The 12156-nt window shown below is 40.1% G+C and overlaps 1 protein-coding gene across 1 annotated transcript in view; it reads right to left on the minus strand.

Moving 5' to 3' along the window:
- Positions 1–12156, minus strand: part of jupb (junction plakoglobin b) — a 95372-nt gene that overhangs the window by 32569 nt on the left and 50647 nt on the right. Inside the window, exons 5-10 of the mRNA XM_087837229.1 lie at positions 7277–7530; positions 6945–7183; positions 2101–2302; positions 1861–2005; positions 1674–1777; positions 432–551 (exon numbers count right to left, since the gene is read on the minus strand). Coding sequence (XP_087693355.1) covers positions 432–551; positions 1674–1777; positions 1861–2005; positions 2101–2302; positions 6945–7183; positions 7277–7530 — 1064 coding nt within the window. The remainder of the gene's footprint in view (positions 1–431; positions 552–1673; positions 1778–1860; positions 2006–2100; positions 2303–6944; positions 7184–7276; positions 7531–12156) is intronic.

Raw genomic sequence — 12156 nt, forward strand, 5'->3', positions numbered from 1 at the left:
ATTAGCTAATATTTTTTAAGAAATAGTAAAATGTCCCAGTTTAAACATTTGATATGTTTTCTGTGTTGTGGTTATAATAAAAAAATATGAGTTCGTGCATTCTGTTTTTATTTACATTTTACACAGCATCGCACCTTTTTGTTGGAACTTGCAGCGTTCTAGAAATCCTTTACTGTTACAACACTTGTAAGTGGTGGAAAATATTCCTGACAGAAATGGTGACATCATAGATTTTCTTTTCTTTTACTTATCCAGTTCAGCGTTGCGTTAGGGCTAGAGCCTGTCCAGCTTACAATCTGGACAGGCCAACACACTGGATGTGTATGTGAGTGTGTGTGTTTGTATACCTTAAGACATTAAAATTGTACTTGTTTACATGTTAGTTCCATGTAGTCTTGAAAGTTGTGTGTCTGCCATCTCATCACGATTACCTTGTTGCGTGAGTTATTGCATGTCAGGTTGGACAGAATGCCGGTGGCACAGGTCAACATGTTCACATCATCTGAGCCCAGCTGAGTGACCAGTATCTGCAGCAGACCATCTAATCCCTCCTACAGAGCAGAACCAATAGAGGTAAAGAAAGGATCAATCATAGCAGAGATGTATTGGAACAAAGTTAAAGTACAAAATGTCCTGGGATAAATACATTTCTATACATTTTATGGAGCAGGATGTCTAACCAAACAAGTATCCATCCATCCATTCGTTTCCGCTTATCCTTTTCAGGGTCGCGGGGGGCGCTGGAGCCTATCCCAGCTGTCATAGGGCGAGAGGCGGGGTACACCCTGGACAGGTCGCCAGTCTATCGCAGGGCCAACACATAGAGACAGACAACCATTCGCACTAAAATTCACTCGCACATTCACACCTAATGGCAATTTAGATTATCCAATTAACCTATCCCCACAAGCTGCATGTCTTTGGATGGTGGGAGGAAGCCGGAGTACCCGGAGGGAACCCACGCATGCGTGGGTTCCAAACAAGTATTACTAGGTTTTTTTCTAGGCATCAGTTGACAGTCGTGATGTTATTAAAACTTATATAAATATAGTAATCTTCTCCTCCTCATGTCATATTTAGTATATTCTGAAAATCCAAATGGATTCTTTTTCTCCTGATTGTTGATCATCATGATTATTGCTCCATGAAGCAGTTGTGAAGGCAATTGTGGAACATCAAAGTACTTTTCCTGTTCCAATCCACTGAATGAGTTAGTTTGCTAACTGATATTTTGATGGGAATTTATTACATGGTGCTTGAGGATTGTGTGTCAGTGGTGTTAATGTCATAGCTAGCAAGTTAAGAGCAACTGTTGAACTGCACTAGCTGAAGTGACTTGCAAATGAAATGATACTTACATACCTTTTCTATTCTGAGCACTCAAAGTGTTGCATATCTAGAAGTTACCGTTAGGATTTTGTAAAAAATGAAAATCAGAGCCACAGGAATCATCCACAAGGCCAAGATTGCACCATTAGGGTTCTGGGTTTTAAGGGGATGTGTTAATGGGATATTTTGTCTAGGAGCTTGACATTGCATTTCAAACCCCTGCTCACTACGTCACATGTGAACCAGCTTATATAAAGTTATCAGTATAACTAATGACCAGCGATCATTTGTTTTGGCTTCTTTATCTTTAGATACACACGAGTGACTTCATGTCATCACTGTACCTGTTTGGTTGCTGCGTCTGACAGATTACGGAGTGTCCACAGACAGTTCTGGATCAGACGCTGGCTAGACCCCGTAAGATGCTGCCCCAAAGCCTGCATGCCTCCTGAGCACACATGTGAACATATGGTTACAGAACATGTAGCATGTTGCGCTAAGCCCACAGTATATTCAGCAGTAGTTACATACCAGCTTCTACTATAGCTGGTTTGTTGCTGGGACAGACAGACAGCACTTTAAGAACACGGCTTGTGGTCCAAAGCAGCTTCTCATAGTTGTAGTTTCTCATGATGAAAACCAAACACTCTGGACCCCCATTGGCTAGAATAATCAGCTGACAAGAAACAGGAAGTAGGAAGTGTTGATTAGGTATTAAAGAAAATAAGTAGACCAATAGTCTCCTTTCCAGCTCCAGGGTCTTCTTCTCACCTTGCTTTCCTGGTTTCCGTAGGACAGGAGTTGCAGACAATCTGTAGTAATGGCTAAAAACTTTGGGTTGCTCTTTTTCAATAAGGGAACTATTCTCTGCAGGCCATCAGCAAGACGCACAGCCATCTTAGCTCCCTCTTGATGCAGCAGCAGGTTGTGAAGAGTGGTAATTCCGTAAAATAGGACTGATTCTACTGGTGAACTGCACAATGAAAAATGGAAAAGGACAGAGATTCCATAAAATTAATAGATTTCAAGACACATTAGACAGTTTATCACCTTAACTGACTTCTATCAGACACAGATAACTCATTCTAAAGAAATCCCTGAGACTTGAGTTCAAGACGTTTTTTCCAATGTCCGTGACTTGATAGCAGCACCATTCCCTTCATGAAGCATCTGCTATTGGTGAATTCTGCAACAGCAAAAACGATGGTAGAATACCACTTTTGGATGAAAATGCAAAATAAGGTAGTGCCCCAAAAAACGCTGTGCGTAAAGGTGCTCAGATGTGTTAATATGGCTGCTGAGTATCAGGCCTTGTTTCTAGAAGCTTCTAGAAATTAACTGATGATGTTCTTTAGGTGCCACACTTGCGTGTTCTAACTTTATAGTACATGCATATGGGCCCGCTTGGAGAAACAGCCCTGATGGCTACTTTGATATCTGTTTTTATACTGTTGAATGTAAATATCTAAATGCACCAAGACTTCAGAACCATCAGCAGCACAAAGTATGACCGCTTTGCTCAAGCAGACGTTTTTGCAGTTGCTAGTCTGGAGCATCCAGCTGTGTGTTAGCACAATGCCAAAATCTTTGCAGGAGTGCATGTCCCGGCAAACTCATCCCCAAGGTAAGACCACCACTGCGCTGACAGCTCAGTAATAATCAATGAAAAATGTATATAACATCAGTTTCTATTATAGCTAAATAATGTGTAATAGTGTAGTAACAAAATAATTTGGAAATTATTAAGTTATTACCACTCAATTACCAAAGTAATAACCAGGTAACATAATGGTAGCAACAATGTTTACAGCTGAGTAACAATTATTATAAATAATATTAATATTATTAATATATATGCTGAAATTAATTTAATTGGACAAAAAGGGTCCAACAACACAGGGTAATCATGTGGAAAAAAAGCTTCAGCAATGAGGCAAAACCAGTTAGTAATAGTTGCAGAATACATTGGTAACGATATGATAACCTGCTAGCAATAAAAAGGTAATATCTGTGCATTAGACTTTTCTTTTCTTTGTTTTTTGTAAGAAGGCTTTAAATGGTAATAGCCTCATAATAATGAGGTTACATTTGCTGATGTTTTAGCATAATAACAAAGTGATTAAATTAATCCTAACTTAGGTTTCCAGCATTCTGCTTTGCTTAAAATCAATGATGTAAATATTGTGTTTATTGTTCAGGCTTGTTAAATGCAATTATGTATGTTTGGCAGTTTCTGGGTAATAAGCAGGAGTCAGCACTGCAAAATGCAAAACTGCCTGTTTCTATTCAATAACACATTAATAACAATAAGCAAACTTTAAAAGTGTGTAATTATTACTTTAATATTATTATTATTTCTATTTAATACAATCATTGATCAAAGAAAGGTTCAAGAAATGTGATGATGACCTGGAAACACTTGTGCAAAACACCTAAAAAAATATGTTGTTAATGCTAAAAATTTAATAAACATGTGTAAAACATGAATCAAAAGTTAGCTTGAAAATAATGCATGTTATTTTATCGCGGATCACAATACTATCTAAAATATCTAAAATAGTTTTTGAAAAACTTATATAATACATATGAATAGGTCAGATTTGCAAGGGAAAGAATGGAGCGAGGGTAATGTTGGTTGAGTTTGTATTAAAAGGCAGAAGTAAAGAGGGACATAAAAAGGAAATCTGCATGTTGATAGCATTAATGCACCAAGCAGGGCTCTCTCTGTGAAGCTCTTTTTCATTTTCTCTTCTTTAAATTCAATTTTCTTTCATTTTCTGTACAAATTAAGTTCCCAAATCAATAATGAGTATGAAATACCCTCTTCTGTTAAGCCTGAGTGTATGGAATTTTTTAGCAGCCCTTCCTGAAGGTTGAAATAGTTCCCATAATCAGTACTGCTAGCCTGTTAGCCATATCTGCTACAATTTTCTGTTGATAAACTTTGTTAAGCTCCTTGTTCCACTGGGTATGTTGGTAAAGAGGATATGGGCTACAGGATATCTATATCAAGGAGGCAACATGCAGTAGACACTCACATATAAAAATGTAAAGAAGGTGGAGAAAATCTTAAGCACATAAGTACTCTGAGGACTTAAAATAAGTACTATCCCTTTAACAATTTTTCGTAAAATGTATATTATTCATGAATGCACTTCATTAAAGTGTATATATACTTACTTCTGCCGTTTGTATCTGCAATTCTGCAATCTTATTCTTACTACCCAGGGCTTGTGACCATAAGTAAAGCAGGGCACTTCCACACTCAACTCTCTCTTCATTTAAACAGAGCGATACAGAGGTCCATCACTGCTGATGCCACAACAACTCATTTGTCGGTCTCCCGCTCCACTTGCACCGTGCATGTAAACAAGAACCCGAGATACTTGAATTCCTTCGTTTGGGGCAGCAACTCATTTCTGCCTTGACGTTGGCGCTCTACCCTTTTTCGCCTGAGAATCTTGGCATCAGACTTGGAACAGTTGTTTCTCATTCCCGCTGTATTACACTCAGCAGCAGAATGCCCCATTGCAAGCTGGAGGTCTCCAACTGATGATGCCAAACCACAGGATTTGGTGGTTCCGCCCCTACTTGGTGTTGGCTCTCTCTGTGGTGTGGTATTATTTCCTGTTCCTGTTCCATTGGCCAAAAGTTTTTTGTGTAGCTTATCTATTTTTTTCTTTTATAATAACTAATTTCATGGAATAATCGTCTACACCCTGCTGAATCATAATACTAACTTTGTCTTTAGGGATTTGCTACAAAAACTTAGCTCATAGCGAAATCACTAGCAGCATGTGTTCTTCCCCTGTTCCTCCCATGCTTATTTTAAAGACCTCATAGTACCATAACACTCCAATAGAGTACTTTGGTCTCAGACTGCTGTTTACTTGTGGTTCCTAGCATATTTAAATGTTGAATGGGAGGCAGAGCCTTCAGCTTCAGAGTCCCTCTTCTGCCGAACCAGCTTCCAGTTTGGATTTGGAAGACAGGGACCCTTTCTTCTTTTACGATTAGGCTTAAAACTATCATTTTTGATAAAGCATATAGTTTAGGAGCAGATCAGTGGACCGTGAATCACCGTTAATTTTGGTGCAATAGGTTTAAGCTGCTGTGAGCTTTCCATGATGCACCGAGTGTTGTTTTTCACTTTGCATTTATACACCGCTCTGTATTTAATGCTTAATACTTAATTATAATTAATCTCTGACTCTCCTCAGCAGTCAGAGCTTTAATCTGCCTTCTTCCAATTACCCTGAACCGGTAGCGGCAGATGGCTGCCCCTCCCTAAACCTGGTTCAGCTAGAGGTGACTGTTGTTGTGAATGGGTGGAATGGGTCCAACGTATTGCCTAAATGGGGACCAAGCTCTCACTGCGGTTGCACAGTGACTGATCTTCCCATAAGAATAGCCACGTTAAGGTGGATAATGTCAAACTGAATATTTAACTTGAGCAGATATTTCTGCTGTCTAGCTAAATGTAATTAAATGAAAACCATTCAAATGAGTCTAGCAATTATATTTCAATAGTTTCATAAAAGACACAAACCTCAGTCTTTCAAATGGCATTACAGTACAGGACCTGACTGTGTGTGGACTTTGTCTGCTTTCTGCCAGAAAACTTTACTTGTATTTCTACAGACAGGACGGTCTAGTACAATTAACATTGTTGTCCGAACGTGTGCATGTCCACATTACTATTCCAAGTTCACTTACTTCCTGTTTTATTTTGTTAGACCTTTGTCTCTTGTGCTTTGTATTTAATTTTACATCCCAGTTAGGTACAAATGTCCTCCCAGGTGTCTCCTGTTGCCCTCATCAGTTTGTTTATTTATTCCCTCAGTTTGTCTTAGTTCTTTGCTATGGCCTTCCCCATTCCTCATGCATATGTGTGTCTGAGCTTTGTTTTTCCTTAGTTTTTTCTTTCCTTGCTCCTGGCTGTCCCATATTTTGTACGGTGTTGGGGTTTAGCATTGATGTTGCCTTTTTCTTAACTATTTTCTGTTTAGAGACAAATAGACAATCAGTGAAAACTGTAAAAGAAAGTTGGTGGTTGCATTCTTAATAAGTGTTGTATTCAAAATGACCAGCAGTTTTTTGGTTTTTTTTTACATCTTGGACTGGACATTAATAAGTCAAAGATTCATATTTAGAGCATTTGTAATGGCCTTTCTCTGTGTTTTGCTTTTCGGTATGTAAATATTTTAAGTTACTTGCCTTATTTATAACTGTACAAATTGTTATTTTTTATTTGTATCAATTATAATACTAGAAATGTTTATTATTATTTCATCTCTATGTACTTCATTTCATGAACGTCATTCCCAACCATTTTTTCTGCAAAGCCCTTAAAACATATTTCAAGCACTGAAATGTTCAATACTTTAAAGTCCTGCTTGCAACAGATGTACAAGGTTTAGATTCAAGGTAACGTTGCCAAACCACGTTGACAATGAGCATAATCACTACACCCAGATAACAGGACACAATTTGCCAGATTCTGCTACCAAGTTTAAAAAAGCCTCTGGTGTATAGAAGGCAGTTTGGCATAATGAGTGCTGACAAGGCAAAATCATTGAACATAATTCTAATAACAACAATCTAAGTATTTGTACCTTAGCATTCGGACCAGTGCTGGTATCCCTCCAGCCTTGAATATGGCCAGCAGTCCCTCCCTCTGGTGCGATAGGCTGTGAAGCACACTGGCTGTGCAACGTGCCGTCTCCATGTCAGTTGCTGTCGTCATGGCACACACCACGGAAGCCACCATGGCTGGAGACTGCACCAGCACACGGAGACTGGCCTCCTTACGGGTTAGCTGGTTGACAATCATGGCCGCCTTGTTCACGACAACCTAGAAAATAAAGAAGCTAGCCATCTAAAAAAACACTGTTTCCTTGGTGTTCAACAAGCTAATCCTTAGTAATTGATTGTGTGAGCTCTGTACCGGATCCTCGTCTCCCAACAACTTGGTGAGTTCTGGCACTGCCCTGGTGGCCAGTTCAGCATCATCTTGGTAGTTTATCAGGTGGACAAGAGCTGTCTTTAGCAGCTGAGAAGGTTCAGCCAGTCGTTGCACATTGCTCTGCTGTGAGGGATCTGACTGGACAGGCATGGCTGCCTCCCCTTCTACCAGAGTCTCTGGAAACATGGCAGCCCTGACCCGCTGAGCCCGGGTAAGAGAGTACTGAGCTTCTAAATCTGTTGGAGGGAGATAGCAACAAGAGTTATGGCACAGTGTGTGTAAACTGCAAATCTCATAAACCCATATGCCATCAGTAGAAGAATTTAAAAAAGCAAATCAAATGCTCACGCTCCAACATTTTATTTCAAGAAAAACATGAGCTCATTTTGAACTTGGTGACAAGAACACATCTCAAAGTTGGCACAGGGACAACAGAAGGCTGGAAAATACTGGCAACTGCCTGTGTTACCCCTTAACCGTCTAGCAGACGTGCCTGTGGTATCAATCAACTTATCGCATTTACAGGATTTAAAAAAAAAGTTTAACGCAGGACCTCCTTGCTCTTCAAAAAGTTTTCTATGGTCAGACGAATCAAAAATTGTAATTACTTTATGGAAAAGATCCTGTGGACTAAAGAAGAGAAGGTCCATCATCAATCAGTTCAAAGTCTGCTTCCATTGTGGTAAGGGGTTGCATTAGTGTATATACAATTACCAGTTTGTTTGGAAAGGCACCATCGATGCTCAAAGGTATATATAAAATTATTATATTATATATATTATTATATTATATAAAGGTATATATAAATTTTAGAACACCATATGTTTTCATCAAGACATATTAGAGCAGGACAATGCTAAACCACATAAACTAAATGGACTAAATGGCAACTGGACTGATTCTTGTATAGTGCTTTTCTACTCTCCTGGAGCACTCGAAGCGCAATTCATCACATTCACCCAAGAAAACCCATTCACACAAGCACTTCCTTCTATAGGTTTAAAAGAACTTAAAACACCTGAGTTTCCTAATGTATTCTCAGCTTGTTATAATTCTAGACAAAGGGGAGTAGCAATTTTAATACATAAAATTAATAGAGTTAGTACTCGATACAGTTATAGATCCAGAGGGCAGATTCTTAATCAATAAACTATCTATACTTGATAAAAAGCTTTGTATTGTAAGCGTATATGGTCCAAATGTTGATGATCCCTCATTCTTTCACGGTTTTTTCAGTGCACTCTCTGAACACTTAGATGGCACACTTGTTCTTGGAGGCGACCTCAACCTGGGACTAAATGAAGAAATGGATAGGCTCAATACAGCAGGAACTCAGAAAAAAAAAACACCTCAGCGCATACAAAAAGCACATGACTATCAATACACCATAGAAACACAAGACAAGCAGCAGTAATACATCACTGCTTAAAGATGAAGACTTTATAGGCCATGATGATCCACTTGGTAAAATAAATCCACTTGGCATCTTTCTTGGCCTTAAGATAACAATTCTGATGGCTAAAGATCCAAACGGGACACAAAAAAAAGAAAAAAAGATACAGGAAAGCCAGAGCACACCAATTTTGATGGTGACTTCGTTGTTGTTAGCAGTTGGATCATTTGTGATGAGCAAAAAAACATCAAAGAATACACCATCGGGCTCTGATTCCTGTCAGATAAGCGCAAAGATTACAATCTGTAACATACACCAGCTCACAAAGGAAAGCTGTGTCTAACTGGATTAACGATTCACTGAGGTCAATGAACGGCTGTCATCGGTCATTTATTGAAATTATTCAAGGTAACCATTACTATCAGAATACTTTATTGATCCCAAAAGAAATTATTATCACTACAAGTATCATTATCATTAAGCACTGCCCAAAATGAAGTGTAACACCTAATTACAAGAACTGCTGGAAGCCAACAACAAGGATACAGTCAGTACTGTAAGGTTTTTAAGGTGCAGTGTAAAACACCATTATGTGGCTAAATGGTTTGAATTTTATTAACATAAATGAATTTACTCAAACCTCATTGTTCAAATACAATTTTAACATTATGGTAATCAGCAAAGGTTAAAGTCGGTTTTCTTGTATGTGTAGCTGGAGTTAATATGGGAATTGTTGGTGAACTAGAGGGCAGGATGCTGAAAGGATGATGATGATGATGATGATGATGGGCTCATGTTCAAAGACAGTAGATACAGAAAAGGGGCTTTGATAACTGGTGCTAGAATCGTCCAGAATTCTATAAAGAATTCTTTATAGAATTCTCCAAAACTCACAAACCAATCTCTCTGGGGTAATTGCATTGATAAACTCTTTTGCAAGTATATCAGATTACTCAATTAACTGGTTAAAATCTACAGTCCTTCCGATTAATTGCTCCTTCCATAATTCTTCTTCTACACCACTGCAATCGGGTATTAATGTTTCTCCCAAGCTTGCAGATCTAACTAAATTAAACCATATCCCACTTTTAAAGAAAGTAGAAGGTGATCCGGCTAGATGGAAATGTCTACCCATATCACTCATGGGAAGGGTTGCCGCTATAAAAATTATGGTCTTACCAAAAATAAATTATTTATTCTCAATGATCCCAACTAAACCGCCACAAGATTGGTTCAGATCTCTAGATTCATATATGTCCAAATTCCTTTGGAAAAATAAGCCCCCGCGTATAAGCTTAAAAACACTACAAAAGACCAAGGATAAAGGAGGATTAGAACTACCTAACTTTCAGCACTACTTCTTAGCCAACAGGCTTCAGTTTATCTCAGAATGGCTAAAACATACCCTCTTAGATGAACCTTGGCTAGATGTAGAACAAGCACTTTGCAATAATCTAGAGATTTCAGATCTACCATTTATCAGCTCAAACATCCAACGACATGAATGCTTCAAAAGCGTCAACATCAGCTCTTCTCTGACAGCATGGTGGGAGTTTCTAAAATTGAGTCTTCATTAATCCCATGCAAATGCAAACGCACCTATCTGGAACAACCCTGACATATTACAAAACAATAATATGATCAACTTTCCAGATTGGAGTGGTAAAGGAATCAAATACTTAGAACATATATTAGAAGGAACAGAATTTATTTCATTTGACAGACTAGTTACACAATATGGGATCAACAAGAAAAGATTTTTAGAATATCAACAAATTAAATTCATAGTAAAAAAGAAATTTAAACCCGGTCAAGTTGAACTACAAACACCATCAAGTGTGGTACAATTTCTTACTCTTAAAACCCCCAAATTACTATCCAAAATATACAGAATGCTTTCTAAAACGGACGAATCAATATCACTTCCTATTGCAAAATGGGAAGCGGATTTATCAGTTAACTTGGACCAAAACGTCTAGTCTCAGATATGTTTAAAAACCTTTCATTTAATTTGAAATCCCAGTCTTCAATTAATTCAATACAAAATACTACATAGAGTACACTATACAGGTCATCGGATGTTCAAGATGGGCTTTATGTCTACCAACAATGCGATCGTGGCTCAAGAGTTGGGAGTTCGCCTTGTGATCGGAAGGTTGCCGGTTCGAGCCCCGGCTTGGACAGTCTCGATCGATGTGTCCTTGGGCAAGACACTTCACCTGTTGCCTACTGGTGGTGGTCAGAGGGCCCGGTTGCGCCAGTGTCCGGCAGTCTCGCCTCTGTCAGTGCGCCCCAGGGTGGCTGTGGCTACAATGTAGCTGCCATCACCAGTGTGTGGATGTGTGTGTGAATGGGTGGATGACTGGATGTGTAAAGCGCTTTGGGGTCCTTAGGGACTAGAAAAGCGCTATACAAATACAGGCCATTTACCATTTACCAACAACTGCTCACACCGTCAAACCAATACACCGGACAATTACATCCACGCTCTTTGGTTCTGTCCACCAGTTCAGAAGTTTTGGCGCGAGATATGTGAAGACTTATCGAAGTGTCTGAAATGTAACATTCCAACTTCCCCTTTAGTGTGTTTGTTGGTCAGCTTAGATAGTGTCACTAAAGAAAAGAATATAGCCCATATGGTTTTCACTGCCCTATGCATAGCCAAGAAAACAGTCCTCATGAACTGGAAAAATAAAAATAATCTCAATTCTAACCAATATAGAAATTATCTATTAGATTACATTAGTCTTTATACAGCCTCTGCCACCACATCAGATCAATTGCTCTGGGCTCCTTTGATCAGCTCCATCACCTAGTGGGGGTGGGGGGTCATAGTTTGGTCCCACCTTCGCTGTTATGATTGGCGTGGGGGTAGGGACAGGCTTGGGGCGTCGGGGGATTCCCCAGGAGCATCTTCCTTGGAGGGCTCAACCCAGGGTTGCAGTCATGGCCTGTTAAGGGCTCTGTTGGCTCTTAGGTGATGGTTTCCTCATGGCTGCGTGCAGCGGGGCTAGGGGATGGTCTGTGCTGACGTACGTGGGTTACTGACCTGGTAGCCTGGTTGCCCCTGGGTGGATCCGGGGCGGGTGTGGGGTTCTGAGGGTGCACCGTCTCTGGGCTGGGGCCCAGGCTGGGCCTTGCGTCCTGGTTGGTGTGTTGCTGGGGTTGTGGGCGGGTGGGTGTATGGGGGCCCAGCCCTGGCACAGGGTGCCGCCAGTGCATCGAGCCACCTGGGGGGCTCTTCAACTGGTGGGGGAGGCTGTTACATCTTGCAGGAAGTCTCCTCTCTCCAGGAACTCACTCTGCAGGAGGGGGAGATATAGGAGAGGTGGAGGAAGAACTCAACCTGGGTGTCTATTGTCTTGTGTTGTCTGGAAGATGAGTGGATGACGGGGTGGGTGCAGTTTTCTCTGTGGTGGGGTCTGGTGGGCTGTCCCGGGCTCTGTGGGGCCGGGCAGCGTTGCTGAAC

Source organism: Neolamprologus brichardi, unplaced genomic scaffold (assembly GCF_056152115.1).
Source record: "Neolamprologus brichardi isolate AB-2024 unplaced genomic scaffold, ASM5615211v1 NODE_ptg000031l+_length_7269946_cov_1, whole genome shotgun sequence".
NCBI classification, from domain to species: domain Eukaryota; kingdom Metazoa; phylum Chordata; class Actinopteri; order Cichliformes; family Cichlidae; genus Neolamprologus; species Neolamprologus brichardi.